Source organism: Onychomys torridus, chromosome 16 (genome assembly GCF_903995425.1).
Source record: "Onychomys torridus chromosome 16, mOncTor1.1, whole genome shotgun sequence".
Lineage (NCBI taxonomy): Eukaryota > Metazoa > Chordata > Mammalia > Rodentia > Cricetidae > Onychomys > Onychomys torridus.
The window spans coordinates 44,838,822-44,853,588 of NC_050458.1; the positions used below are offsets into that span (position 1 = coordinate 44,838,822).

A 14,767-nucleotide genomic window follows, 5' to 3' on the forward strand; every position below is an offset into this window, starting at 1 on the left:
TCGTGAACCGGAGGGAACCCGCGGGGGTCCCGCTGATCCGCGGAAGCTCGTCTGGGAGGTGGCTCCCCCTCCGTTCTCAGTAGTAGAGGCCATAGCACCGGCGCACGCGCGCGCTGGGCCCCCGGCGCCCGCCAATTGCAGTCGCGACGGTTGACGCGGCATGGGCGGATCCTTGCAGAAGGTTGGGGATAGCGCTGGACTCCGGCTTCGCAGACGCGCAAGGTACGTCTGGGAGCGCGGGGCGAAGGCCCGGGGCCAGACGGGGTGGGTGGATGCCGGGTACCCCTGGAGAGGGGTGGCGGGCTGGCCGGGTGGTGGCGTGCTCCGTGGGCGCATTTTGCGACGGTGACTCGGGACGGTGGTTTTGATCCATCACTTGAAGGGTTTCTCCTAACCGGTACCGAACTCCTATGGTCCTGTGGCCCTTGCGCCTGCAGACACGCAACTGGCTGACGCTTAACTCTTTCCAGACACTTTTGAGAACGCAGTGAAAACCAAAGATGCTTCCTTGTCTTTCTTGTCGGAATGAAGATAATGTGTTTTATAGCCTGATGCAAACTAAAGCTTTGCACATTAAGTACAGTTCCCTGTAGAGGGAGGGGCACAGCTTGATTTGCTTTCCAGGGTTATGGTGAGCATCAAACGTCCCAACAACTTGTAAACACGAAAGCACTCCTCATCTACAAACTGGATGCTGTTCTTATTCCTGGTTATAAATAAGAGACTAGAGGGCTGGAGAGATGGCTCATCTAAGAGCACTGGTTGCTATTGCAGAGAATCCCGATTCAGTTCCCAGCTCATGACCGCCTGTAACTCCAGTTCCAGGAATCTGCAAACCCAAGGCATGCGGTACACAGACTTACACACAGGCAAAACACCCATACACATCGAATCAATAACAACAGATAAAGCAGTTGAGGCTCTCAGGGGATAAAATGCTGAGGTCCCATTGAGGGTGAGCAGTGGTGTTGGTTGGAAGCCAAGTACAGTCCCTTCACTTTCTTGATCCTGAGCCTTCCCTATGAGAGGCTTCACTAAAGAACCCTAGTATTAAAGATGATTAATCAAAGGCCAGTGTGACTCTGTGAGTTCAAGGCCAGCCTAGTCTACAGAGTGAGTTCCAGGACAGCCAGGGGTACACAGAGAAATCTTGTCTCGGAAAAACAAAAACCAAACAAAAACAGAACCCCAGGATCTCAGTGGAGCTGCTTATAAAGTCATCCAGAGTCTTGCAGGGTGCTGATATGGCCTGTACTCTGATCTAGAAGGATGTGTGTGCATGTTAAAATTTTGTGACGGACTGGGGAAAAGGCTCAGTGAGTGTGGGTGCTTGCACAAGCATGCAGGCCTGAACTCAAGTCCCCAACACCCCAGTCAAAAGCCTACCGTGGACTCTATCTAACACCTGTGCTCCCAGCGCTGTAGGGAGCAGGGACAGAGCTTGGACTTGCTGGCCACCAGTCTAGCTCCAGGTTCGGGGAGAGACCCTGTCTAAAGCAACACGACAGAAAGTGATAGAGCAGCACACCTGGTGTCCTCTTCTGGACTCTGTTCCTGCACACATGCACACACACACACACCTCTGCAGGTCCACATGCATACTGCACATAAACACATACATTAAAAAATGACCATGAGCTGGGCGGTGGTGGCGCACGCCTGTAATCCCAGCACTCGGGAGGCAGAGGCAGGTGGATCTCTGTGAGTTCGAGGCCAGTGTGGTCTACAAAGCTAGTCCAGGACAGGCTCCAAAGTTACAGAGAAACCCTGTCTCGAAAAACCAAAAAGACCATGAAGGCTTGTGGTTTTAAAGCATCTCTTTATTTGTTATTCTTAAATTAAAAAGATGCCAGGTGGTGATGGTGCACACCTTTAATCCCAGCATTTGGGAGGCAAAGGCAGGCAGATCTCTGAGTTTGAGGCCAGCCTGGGCTACAAAGAGAGTTCATGACAGTTCTAAGACAGCCTGGGCTGTTACACAGAGAAACACTGTCTTGAAAAGCCAGAAATAAAAAAGTTGACCTCTTCCCTGAACCTAAATGATGTTAGCGATTCATGAGCACTGCAGGAGGTTGTGATCAAAGCTGGTGTGATGGTGACAGTGTCATCGTCAGCTCTACCATGTTCTGGCTCTCTCCTTTTCTCGAGACACCTTCCCTCTCATAACCGGCCAGGTGACTTGACACATGGAGCACTGCTGTCACTCTGGGAATGAAATGCCAGCGTAGCTTTGAGGCTTCAGAAGGGCGTAGATGTGGAAGTTAGTGTTCCTGGTGCTGCTCTTACTGGCTTACAGGGATAGAACTGTCAGCCCTTGGTTCACACTCTAATGCTGATGATGCCAGCTTGGCACAGGTTTGCCTGAGGCTCACTGTGAAGCCACAAAGACTGGTTCAAATGCGCGTTCCCACTGAAGACCTTAGCTTTCTAGATGTCACCAATAAAATGGGGGTGAGTAGGAGGGGCTTTGTCAAGGGGTAATTGTGAGTTCAATGAGATTATGCAAAGGCATTAGCATACTGCCTGGCACATAGAAAGCATCCAGTGCATGGGGGTTCTCCTACCAGGACTTCTAGGACCTCAGGCTTTTCCTTTGCTGTTCCTTCCAAAAGGACAACTTCCCAGTAGATATTGCCAGTCGTCAATGACTGAAATGTTTTCATGGTTTGAGAACAATGAGAGAGAGTAACTGACCTGTTTGACCCTAGGAGAAGGAAGTATCGGTGTTTCCTCATCAAGTCAGTAATGCCTCTCTTTGGGAGCATATTCAGCCCAAAGAAGACCCCTCCTCGGAAGTCTGCCTCCCTCTCCAACCTGCATTCTGTGAGTGGAGATCGGGGTGCCACGAGTGGTCTCTGGGTGGAGAGGCAACACTGTGGGAGGACATCCTTTTAGTTTCTGTTATTAAGTTGGAATTCCTGTGTGAGTGTGAGAGTTTATTCAAGAACCCACTAAGACAGCTAGCCTCATTCTGATTTTGGTCCCAGGTGATGATGTCCAATCTGACTTACATTTTAGTTCCAAAACCTGTCCAAGAATTAATTTCAGTTATGTTTAAAGACCAAATTCAAGCCTGGCCTTGAACTCGCAGAGATCCACCTGCCTCTGCCTCCTCAGTGCTGGGATTAAAGATATGTGTCACCATGCCTGGCCTGATTTTTTTTCTTTTTTTTGAAATGTGGTGGTGTGTTGTAGAATATTATTTTAGGGTGTGTTACTTTTGTTCATGTTGCATTTGTTCAACTCTGTGAAGCTGTGTTACTGTGCCTGTCTAAAACCCCTGATGATCTAATGAAAGCTGGATGGCCATAGTGAGGCAGGAGAAAGGATGGGCAGGGCTGGCAGGCAGAGAGAATAAATAGAAGGAGAGGAGGACTCCAGGGGCCAGCCACCCAGCTACACAGCAAGCTATGGAGTAAGAGTAAGATTGACGGAAGAGATCGGGAAAAGCCCAGAGGCAAAAGGTAGATGGGATAATTTAAGTTAAGGAAAGCTGGCAAGAAAGAAACCAATCTAAGGCCGGGCATTTATAAGTAAGAATAAGCCTCCGTGTATGATAATAATCAAGTCCCAATAGCAAAAATAAATAATAAAGGCAGTGAACAGATACCTTAATGAGGAGTAGCGTGGGAACAAAGTTGTCCCTTTAGATAGGGTGGTCAAGGGAGTTCCGACTGAAGAACAGACATTTCAGCACAGGCCTGAAGGGCTTCTTTCCTCTCTCTTTGTGTGTTCTCTGGCTATGTGTGTGTGTGTGGGGGGGGGGGTGTTCTCTGTGTGTGTGTGCATGCTCTTGGCACCCTGGACCTGCTTCTTGAGCTGCTCATGTCTCCCTCACAGGGGCAAAAGCTCCTCTCTGGCAGAGCTGGTCACACTCATCTCTGAATGCTTGGGAACCAGGCCTGACTTAGGCAGTGTTTGAGGAGTTCTGTCAACGAATACAGAAATTGGACTGTCACACATTAAACAAGCCCTAGCAGGAACTGTTAAGGATTTTATGCTTCTTCATAACCGTGTGCTTCTATATTAAGCAAATTACAAGTTACCTTATTATAAATGTACAGTGGGAGAAGCTGGGATGTGAGCTCTTGTTCTGTGGCTCCCTGAGTCATCATAGTGTCTTACCACAGTTAGATCGGTCAACTCGGGAGTTGGAGCTGGGCCTCGACTATGGAACTCCCACCATGAACCTGGCGGGACAAAACCTGAAGTTTGAAAATGGCCAGTGGGTGGCAGGTGAGTGGCCCTGCCGGCTGCTTTGTCAATCAAGATGGTAGAAGGAACCCCCTTTCACCCCTGCACTGTGCTTCCTTTAGACACAGTGATTAGTGGGGGTGTGGATCGGAGAGAGACTCAGCGCCTGCGCAAACGGAACCAGCAGTTGGAAGAAGAGAACAATCTCTTGCGGCTGAAAGTGGACATTCTGCTGGACATGGTGAGGAATGGAATTGACGCCTAGGTTTCCCCTTCAAGGAAGCTCTCCTCCCTTTAGTCAAGACACCCAACTGATTTCCCCAGGGCTTATTTGCCAGATTCATTTCCTGTGTATCCAATTACAAATATAAAAGTCAACCTTGCCGCCAAAGGCTGGAGCAGGAATGTTTAGTAACAATACCCACAATTGCCGTGTCTGTGGAAGGGTGTCCTTTAGTCTAAGTGGAGGCTGGCATTGGCACAGGAGAAGAGGTCTGTACAGTGGAGTTTCTCGGATGAAGCAGTATGTGAGCTGAACGCCCCAGGATAATGGCAGGAATGGAGGTTAGGATAAAGGCATCTCAGATGGTGGGGAGGTACGCTGTCTCAGACTGAATCAGTGCCCAGCGCAGACCTGCCAAGTGCACATACCCAATTAACCTCAGTCTCTTGTGTCTTCTGGGCCTGGAGGTGCATGTGCACGGTGATGACAGACGTGATGGCACCAATGAGAAGCCTTTCTCCCCGCTGGCTAACTACTCAGCTTCATCTCCCGGCAAGACAGCTGGCATTAGAGTAGTTCATGGAACTAATACAAGCCACACACTAGCTCTGCAGTAGAGACCGCCCACCCGCCCTCCCTCCCTCCCTCCCGCCCGCTCTCTGTCTTTGTGTTCAGTGTCAGCTACATTGTGCTGTACGGCCCATTCAAAGTTCCTGATGAGGAAAGGAACGTTACTTTAGAGTGTCCCATTCGAGATTTGTTTGTTTACAGTGTCGCTCCCTAAGTGCCGTTATGTGAGCTATACAACTCCAAGTGATTTGTAATCCCTTCCCTGTAGAGTACCCAGTGTCTGTCCTTGTCATCCTCCACATGGCATGGCATGCAGCCGTAATGATGGGAAGTGCTGAGGGCTTGAATTATGAGTAATTCCTTGGACTGCCAGGCTTTCCTGTCAAAGAGGGCCAGCTAGGTGAGGGATGGCAGGCCTGTCCCTGGTGCAGAGCAGCTGTGCAAGCCTGCGGCATGGCCTGCACATAAGCTCGCTTTGTAACAGTCTCACGCTCTCCTTCCAGCTTTCAGAGACCACTGCAGAGTCCAACTTGAAGGACAAAGAATTGGATGAGCTGAAGATTAGCAACCGCAGGAGGAAGTGACGTGCCTGGGAAGGCTCGCTAGGAGATTAGCAAGTGTCCCACTGACTGGGGATGTGGCAGAGCCCTTTGATTTGTAGTCACATTAATAGACTTGCCCTAGGAGAGAGCATTAACAGACCCCCAGCTCCCTTGGACTCGGGGTAGGGAGGTGGCATGGGATGAAAGAAACCAAGGTTCCAACCAGGGCCATAGCTTGGGAGGCACCACAGACACACCACCCACAGTGTCAATCTAAAGCAGGCCCCAGATGGACTTCACTTGCTGTCTGCAGGTGACAGCATATAACTAACTATCCATGTCTCAGAGTCACCGTGTTCAGACAACTGGCAGTTCACCTCTGAACACGGGTGGCTGGGGTTTGCCACTAGTTCCAGAGAGCACTTCATGTGAGGGTGTACGGTAAGTGGGTCTGGGTTCTCTGTCCCCTCCAGCCAATGCTCTCTCTGCCTTCAAAGAATCCTCCTCCCCAGTCCACAGTCTCTTCTGGCATCAGCCTCCCAGCAGCAAGCCCCCACCTTCCCTAGCACATTGTAATCTACTCTGCTTTCCTGTTTTGACTATTTTTATTTTTATTAAATGGTGTTCAGTAATCTCTGTGTAGCAAAATAGGTAAAGGAAAACAGAAACAAAACCAGTGTGGCTTCCCCAAGAAGTAAGCAGAGCCTGGCTTCTAAGTCCCAAAAGAATTTTCCGGGTTAGGAAAACAGCACAGGGGCTGGAGAGATGGCTCAGTGGTTAACAGCACTGGCTGCTCTTCCAGAGGACCTGGGTTCAATTCCTAGCACCCACACGGCAGCTCACAACTGTCTGTAACTCCAGTTCCAGGGGATCTGACACCTTCATACCAATTCATATAAATAAGTTAAATAAATCTAAAAAAGAAAACAGCACCTTGAAGTGGGAAACCACCCTAGAAGAGAAATAATGACTTCATGCTCAAATTCCTCTGCTCTCCTGGTGAGAAGTGGATGGCGTGGGAATCGGTGCCCAAGCTAGTATGATCTAGCCAGAGGGGAATCTGGTCATGAAAGTCAAGCAGGAGACACTGGTTGAGGCCTGGAGCCCAGGGCCTTAAGCTGGGACTGCCTCAGTGGTTCCCTCCTGGGCTGGTGTGGAGGCTGGCAGTGTGCTCAGTGCTTTGCAATTGCTCCCCACCCCCTTAGTTCAGCCCTGTCAGCATGTACACAAGGAGACAATGTTCAGAGGCCAGTTTGGAAACTGTCTTAGACAACACGGTAAGAGCTGGAGGCCTCTGAGTTATCCCGACCCATAGTGACTACCTACACTGAGGCTGTAGCATATGTCTCTCCTAATGGCCAGCAGAACACTGCAGGCGGATGAACAGAGGCAGGCATATCAGCCTACAGCTCCCACCTCACTTCCGGATCCTTGAGCAAATGCCTAACCTGGAAGTCTACTCTGCCCCCAATCCCGCTTGTGTTTGTGTTTTTCCAGACAGGGTTTCTCTGTGTAGACCAGGCTGCCCTTGAACTCATAAAGATCCACCTCTCTGTGCCCTCACTTCCTGGGATTAAAGGCGTGCGCCACCACCGCCCAGCTCCGAGCACTATTTCCCTTAAGAAAACTATTTTTTGCTTCCCTCCACCCCCTTTGGAGGCTGTTTGTTTTTGTTTTGTTTTGTTTTGTTTTTTTCGAGACAGGGTTTCTCTGTGTAGCTTTGCATCTTTCCTGGAACTCACTCTGTAGACCAGGCTGGCCTTGAACTCACAGAGATCCACCTGCCTCTGCCTCCCTCCCGAGTGCTGGGATTAAAGGCGTGTGCCACCACCGCCCAGCTGTTTTAAGACAGAATCTCCCTGGTAGTCCTGGCTGGCCTGGAAATTGATATATAGACCAGGCTAACCTCCAACTTATTCCTAATTGGTCTTTATAATAAAAACATGGAGCCAGATATCAGGGGTAAATGCTGCAAGATCAGAGACAAAGGAGCAAGCCACAGCTACCTCTTACCTCGCCAACTCCTCAGCCTGAAAGTGGGGATGAGCTCCTGTCTCCTGCCTTCTATTCCTCTCTCTGCACAGCCATATCACTTCCTGTCTCCACTTCCCTAGTGCTGGGAATTAAAGGTGTGTGCCGCCACCACGGCATGACCTCTATGGCTAACTAGTGGCTGGCTCTGCACTCTGATCTCCAGGCAAGCTTTGTTAGGGCATAAACAAAATAGCACCACAATCCTACTCCATATCCACCCCTGGAGCAGGAATCTTAAAGAGTTTTATTAATGAAATCAAACTTGGAGCCAGGTATTGGTGTGAATACTGGAAGATCAGAGAAGCAGAACAAGCCACAGCCACCTTACCTCGCCAATTCCTCAGCTGATCCTATTTCCTCAGACTGGAAGCCTCTGAATGAATGAATCTCAGCTGAACTGCTGCTCAAAAGCCTGAAAGCTTAACCAGCCTGTAGTTTCTGGTCCTCTCGCCTTATTTACCTTTCTGCTTTCTGCCCTCACTTCCTGGGATTAAAGGCGTGAGTCACCATGCCTGGCTATTTCCAGTGTGGCTTTGAACTCACAGAGATCCAAAGGGACCTCTGCCTCCCAAGTGATAGAATTAAAGGCATGAGTGCCACCATTTTCTGGCCTCTATATCTAGTGGCTGTTTTGTTCTCTGACCCCAGATAAGTTTATTAAGGTACATAATATTTTGGGGAACACAATATCACCACACACTCCTTACCCTGGTAGTATCCTCCCAAAAAGAAAATAAAAAAAAAAAATCGTTCAAAACAAAATAACCACTTGGCTCCTCCATTTTTCCTGGCTTTCCATAATACCTCTTCATTTGTCTTAGCGCCCTTGCGAGCTGCGGTGTGTCATGCAGTCTACCCTTTTGTCCATTCAGCTTTACTTGCACATGTCCATTGCAATGAGTAGCTGGTCTGGTTCACGGCCTCGGGTTTCGGCTACACTCAATACTGGACCCTCACCAAGACTCCTCTGACAATCCTCCTGTTGAGTCGTGGAGATCTGCAGCTATGGTTCCACAGGACCAGTCATTTCACAAACTCCAGCAGGTCATAGCTGGAGTAGATGGTGGGACGGGCTGATTTGGTCATTCCAGGCTGCTGGGACCGCCCTCCTCAGTGGAGAGACGGAGCCCGCTCTTCTATGCCCATGCCATCGGGGTCCATGTAGTTCTTTTGCTGCAGTGGCCAACAAAGGGTGGTGCCTGCTCAGCACAGCCCTCAGATTTCAGCATACACGGTTCCTGTGGCCCCCTGTGGTAACATGGGCCATGGAAATCAACACTCCAGCTGCAGTGGACCCAGACATGGTCCTCATCAGGAGCTTGGGCCCAGATGTCACCATGGCCCCCTGCATGGCAACACAAACCACTCAGATCGGTAGGGCCTTGGCGGCAGCATGGCCCACAAATACCAACATGGCCACAGGGGATGGCCCAGGACTTTGGCATCTGTGTGGCCTTTGGTGGCAACATAGGCCACAGACATCAACACAGATCCCGGCTGCAGTAGGACCATGGACCCAGACATGGTCCTCAGCAGCAGCCCAGGCGGGATATCAGCATGGCCCCAGGTGCCAGCTCAGGCCACCTCAGATCAGCAGCATGGGTCTCAAGACACCAACATGGCTCCAGTTATTGAGAGTTTGCTTTTCGGAGCCAGGCAGTGGTGGCGCACACCTTTGATCCCAGTACTCGGAAGGCAGAAGCAGGTAGATCTCCGAGTTCGAGGCCAGCCTGCTCTACAGAACAAGTTCCAGGACAGAAGGGTTACACAGAGGAAACCCTGTCTTGAGGGGAAAAAAAAGTTTCCTTTTTTGGGATAGATATCTCCTTCAGGTTCTGGCTAAAATTCTCCCTCAAAGCCTTTCTTAGTCAAACTGGAAACTGGCTAGGCTGGCCCCTGGCATTATTTCTTGCCATTATGGCAACAGCTGGTGAGGATTTGTGCTGAGCTGGATTAGGGGAGGGTTGCCACTAAAGCTGAAATAGAAAGTTCTGTGGGTATGAGGCAGTATTAGAGGCAATAATCGGGAAAGTCCACCCTTGGGCTTGCTGGTATGGCTGACTTTTACAGTTGTTAGCTTCCCCAAGAGACCCATGTGGAGGTTCACCTCCAGCTTCAAATCCTGTCAGGACACAGACAGCGATGGCAGTTACTGTAGCCTTGAGGGAAGAGACTGAACAGGCAGGACCCGAGGGACACCCTCCTCCACCCCAGGTAGAGCACTGTCACTCACTGGAACTCTTATAAGTCCTTTTTGTCTATGTGACCGCTGACCTGGATTCCACTTGCCACGTGTGGCCCTTGCTGCTGGGCATTTGTCCTGGAAGCAGAAAGTGCTCACCACACTCCCCAATTCTGGAACTCTGTCCTCTGCTCCTGGCTCAGGCTTCTTCGGGTCATCTTGTCCACCCCCAAGTGGTCTGAAAGTGACACTGCATGACCCCACTGTTTCCGACCACTTGGCAATTTCACAGTTATTGAAGACACTTAAAAAAAAAAAAAAAAAAAAAAAAAGGATGCCGGGCGGTGGTGGCGCACGCCTTTAATCCCAGCACTCAGGAGGCAGAGGCAGGCGGATCTCTATGAGGTGGAGGCCAGCCTGGTCTACAAAGCGAGTTCCAGGACAGGCAGGTCTACACAGAGAAACCCTGTCTTAATAAACAAACAAACAAAAAAACAAAACCCTTTACTATTAGATGTGTTTTAGTTGCTGTGAAGAAACACCATCACCATGGCAACTCATATAAAGGAAACATTTAATTGGGGTGGCTCACTTACAGTTTCAGAGGTTCAGTTCATTATCATCATGAAAGGGAGCATTTTTGTTTGGTTGGGTTTTTGTTTTTGTTTTGTTTTTTTGTTTTTCAAGACAGGGTTTCTCTGTGTAGCTTTGCGCCTTTTCCTGGAACTCACTCTGTAGACCAGGCTGGCCTTGAACTCGCAGAGATCCGCCTGGCTCTGCCTCCCGAGTGCTGGGATTAAAGGTGTGTGCCACCACGCCTGGCTTGTTCCTTTTCTTTATATATTTTTACTAGAGTTACCATTAATATCCATGTGGAAGGGGCCCCAAACAGCTTGACCACACAGCTGCCATGACAGGCTTAGAGGCCCAGACACAGATTCTGTGACAGGCTTACTGGCAGGCAACACCTGGATCCAGGAAAAGCTATAAACTGAGCCCACCCAGGGAGCATCTACATCTAAGGGGAAGTACCTGACATCCCAAACACTCCAACCATTAGATAAGGTAGCCAGATGTCCCTAAGTCTAGCACACATCTATTTTTTGTCTTACAGATACCCCTAGACAAGTGTCAGCCAATCAGGGTCCTGAACCCTGGAAAATCCCAACCACTGCTATGATAAAAACTCTACCCTGCCTGGGCTCAGGGTTCTCTGCTCTCACCGCTGCATTGTACAGACAGACAGACCAAGCCCCAGAGCTTGAAGATAATAAAGGTTCTGCTTTTACATATGAGATTCGGTCTCCATGGTGGTCTTTTGGGGGTCCCTGCGATCTGGGCACAACAATCCACACGACAGAGTCTATACTAGGCTGTTTTGAGATTTCTTCTGCCAACAGAATTAATCCTAAACTCTTCACTCTAGCTCAGACTCTTCAGACAAGGGCAAGAGGCAGCCAATTCCATCACCAAAATATCACAAGAACAAGTTCTGAGGCAGCATACTAAAATTCTTCTCCTTTGAAACATCTTGAGTGAGCACCCCAAATAACTCTTAGCACACTGTCTTCCATGCTCCTAGTAGTATGGCTCCTTAAGCAGAGAGTAACACATTCCACTGCTTCCCAAACCCAAAGTACCAAAGTCCAAATTCCTCCAAACAAACCATGGTCAGGCCTATCATAGCAATACCCTAGTCCCTGGTACCAACTTCTCTGTCTTAGGTTTTTATTGCTATGAAGAGACACCATGACCATGGTGACTTTTTTTTTTCCCAGAGCTGAGGACTGAACCCAGGGCCTTGTGCTTGCTAGGCAAGCACTCTACCACTGAGCTAAATCCCCAACCCTCAATTATATGTTGTTGGGCCTGGAGAGATGGCTTAGCATTTAAGATCACTTACTGCTCTTCCAAAGGACTCAAGTTCAGGACCCAGTATCCATGTCAGGTGGCTCCTCATGACTGCCTGTAGCTCCAGCTCTGGCCTCCAAGGGTACCTACACTGGTGCACATACACATAATTTAAAATAAAAAATTTAAAGCATTCATTGTTGTTGAGTGAATGGCACAGACTTGTAATCCTTACACTTGGGAGACTGAGGCAAGAGAAGTCTGAGGCCAGGCTAGGCTACCAAGACAAAACCTTGTCTCAATTAGACAAGCAGAGCAGGGTGTGGTAATGCACACCTTTACTGTGAGTTTGAAGCCAGCCGGGGCTACACAGGAAAATCTACCTATGAGAGAAGTCTCGTTCACCCAGCGGTAGTGGCTCTGGTCTTTAAACCCAGCACTCAGGAGACGAGAGGTAGGTGGATCTCTGAGTTCGAGACCAGCGGGTTCTACAAAGCGGGTTCCAGGACAGTCAGGGCTGTACATGGAAATCCTGTCTCTAAAAGACAAAGAATTTTTTTTTTTTCTTTTAAACACGCAGGTTTCTGGGCCCAGCCCAGGCTCAACGGCACAGAATAGCTGCGAAGCACCTATTGAACAAGCTCGGGGGTTCTTGCATAGCTGAAGTGGCTGGCTACACCTAGGGGGCGGGCCAGAGGACCCGCTGCCGCTCTCTCTCCAGCCAGCCCGGCTCGCTTCCGGAAGACGCTCTGTCCAGCGGCCGGCCGCTCTCGCCGGCTCCCTTCCGCTTCCGGTGTCCTACAGCCATGGCCGCCGCCGTCGCTGCAGCCGGTGCTGGGGAACCTCTGTCCCCGGACGAATTGCTCCCGAAAGCCGAGGCGGAGAAGGCCGAGGAGGAGCTGGAAGAGGACGACGACGACGAGGTGCCTGGGCCTGCGGGGAGCGGGGCGGGAGCGGGCCGTCGGGGAGTGGGCGCCGCAAGCCGGGAGGGCTGCTGCTCCGCGCGGCAGGGAAGGGCCCGGGCCGGGGCTCGGCGGCTCCGGTGCTGCTGCCGCTTCGCCAACGACCCCCACCTCTTCCACCACAGCTAGATGAGACCCTGTCGGAGAGACTCTGGGGTCTGACGGAGATGTTTCCGGAGAGGGTCCGGTCTGCCGCCGGAGCCACCTTTGATCTCTCGCTCTTCGTGGCTCAGAAGATGTACAGGTAAGAGACGAATGTAGAAATACCGGGAGTGTGCATGGAGGGACTGGTGCTATGGAAGGACACCGGGCATCGGAAACCACAGACGGGAGCTCGAGTGACCTTGGATTCATTGTCATACCCCGACCGTGGGTCGTCTTCTGCAGAGAGGAGTTTTTACCTGGCAGGGTGGTTGTGGGAATTCTTTCATGTTATCTAAAGATTCTGTATGCGAGGCCTGTAAGAATGTTAACTGTCATCACTAGGTAATCACTGTCTTGCCTCTGCCAGGAGTTTGGTGCAAGGATTGGGTAGAGTACACTTGCAGAAACATCGAGGGGAGGGATACTGGAAGTTGTCATTGGTTCGGTAGAGGCTAGGTTGCCTGCTTTTCTTGGCATGACACAAAGACACACACTCTCCCTCTGCAGATTTTCCAGGGCAGCTTTGTGGATTGGGACCACTTCCTTTATGATCCTGGTTCTTCCTGTTGTCTTTGAGACTGAGAAGTTGCAAATGGAGCAACAGCAGCAACTGCAGCAGCGGCAGGTGAGCGCGTGTTCCGGGCTCGGGGCCAGCATGGAGGCCCCAGGAGTAGATTGGCATCAAACCCCGAGTGGGAGTAGGTGCCCGACTGTTCAGCAGCGTAGGATTTGTCTACCTTGCATGTGTGACAAAAGACCTATTGAGTCCGGCGATGGTGGAGCACGCCTTTAGTCCCAGCACTCGGGAGGGGGAGGCAGAGGCAGGCGGATCTCTGTGAGTTCAAGGCCAGCATGGTCTACAGAGTGAGTTCCAGGAAAGGCACGAAGCTACACAGAGAAACCCTGTCTCGAGAAAAAAAAAAAAAAAAAAAAAGACCTATTGAATGGGTACAGCGTCTTAACACTTATTTTTTTCTTTTCCAGATACTTTTGGGGCCTAACACAGGGCTCTCAGGAGGAATGCCAGGGGCTCTACCTCCACTTCCTGGAAAGATCTAATTGTTACTTCGGCATTTGTCTTCGGTGGGAGAACTTTGAAATTCAGTCGTGTTTGAACTGCTGGTTGTTTGGACTTTTTAGTCTTTTTTTTTTTTAAACTTTGGCACATCGATCTATTTTAAACCTGGTGGGAACTTCCTCCGTTTCTCATGGAGAGACTCCACTTGCACCTGTGCCCTTTATAATGCTCTCATTCACTTCCTGTCCTCAATCTGATGCTAGAGTACAGCCGTGGGAAAGGTACACACGTTATCCCTTTAGAAAATTGCTCCTATTGAAGTTCCCACAGACCCCTTATGGGGAAGAAGTAAGCACCCCTGACCATTAAGGACTTTTTTTTTTTTTAAAGACTGGATATGTCTGGGACATGTAAACAATGTGAAGCTGACAAATTCCAAAAATCCATTACAGCTGCCATTAAAAACAGTCCCCAGGAATCACTGTATGTTGGAGAGAAGGGAGGCTGGCCGTAGCTTTAGCCAGGTGGGGACTGAGAACAGAGCAGGCGCCCATTTCCTCTGCACATGTGGCTATTAGAGACCTGTGTGTTGTGTAAAAAAAGAAGTCAGTGCTCACTTTTTTGTATTTAAATATTAAAAGAACTCCAACTGAAAGTGTCATTGCTGTGTTTGTGATAAGTAAGTATTTCAAACTTAGGCCATTTTAGAGAGCCAGGGCACTGCCTACCAGATTTCCTTTGCTTAAGCCTCTATTTCAGATGTCTAAGTTTTCAAAAAGGAGGAGGAACATTTATTTTTTAATTTTGTATCGATTATTGCCCCGAATCCAAGTATCACTTGAGACTCCCTCATGAAAAGTGAAGGACCAGCTCTTGTGGATGTACAGTCTACACAGTATAAACTGTTGAAAGTATGTAGTGCCTGCTACTCTTGAGAGAGGGGAAGTTTGCAGTTAGAGCTTGTTATCTAATTCTTGTTTTTCTTGGGGGTGGAGTCTCTCCATAGCCCAGGCTAGCCTTCAACTCAGTCCTCCTGGATGCGGAGGG

General features: G+C 49.8%; 2 protein-coding genes across 2 annotated transcripts; both read left to right on the forward strand.

Annotated features, from left to right (window-relative positions):
* Positions 1-131: 131 nt before the first annotated feature.
* On the forward strand, positions 132-6,161 carry Cby1 (chibby family member 1, beta catenin antagonist). Its single transcript, XM_036209114.1, has 5 exons — positions 132-222; positions 2,709-2,823; positions 4,131-4,236; positions 4,317-4,435; positions 5,491-6,161. The coding sequence occupies exons 1-5, from the start codon at positions 161-163 to the stop codon at positions 5,569-5,571; spliced, it is 483 nt and encodes a 160-aa protein (XP_036065007.1). The 5' UTR covers positions 132-160; the 3' UTR covers positions 5,572-6,161.
* Positions 6,162-12,359: 6,198 nt separating this feature from the next.
* On the forward strand, positions 12,360-14,381 carry Tomm22 (translocase of outer mitochondrial membrane 22). Its single transcript, XM_036208309.1, has 4 exons — positions 12,360-12,519; positions 12,684-12,802; positions 13,210-13,327; positions 13,687-14,381. Exons 1-4 carry the CDS (start codon positions 12,403-12,405, stop codon positions 13,759-13,761), a joined length of 429 nt encoding a protein of 142 aa, XP_036064202.1. The 5' UTR covers positions 12,360-12,402; the 3' UTR covers positions 13,762-14,381.
* The last annotated feature ends 386 nt before the right edge of the window (positions 14,382-14,767 follow it).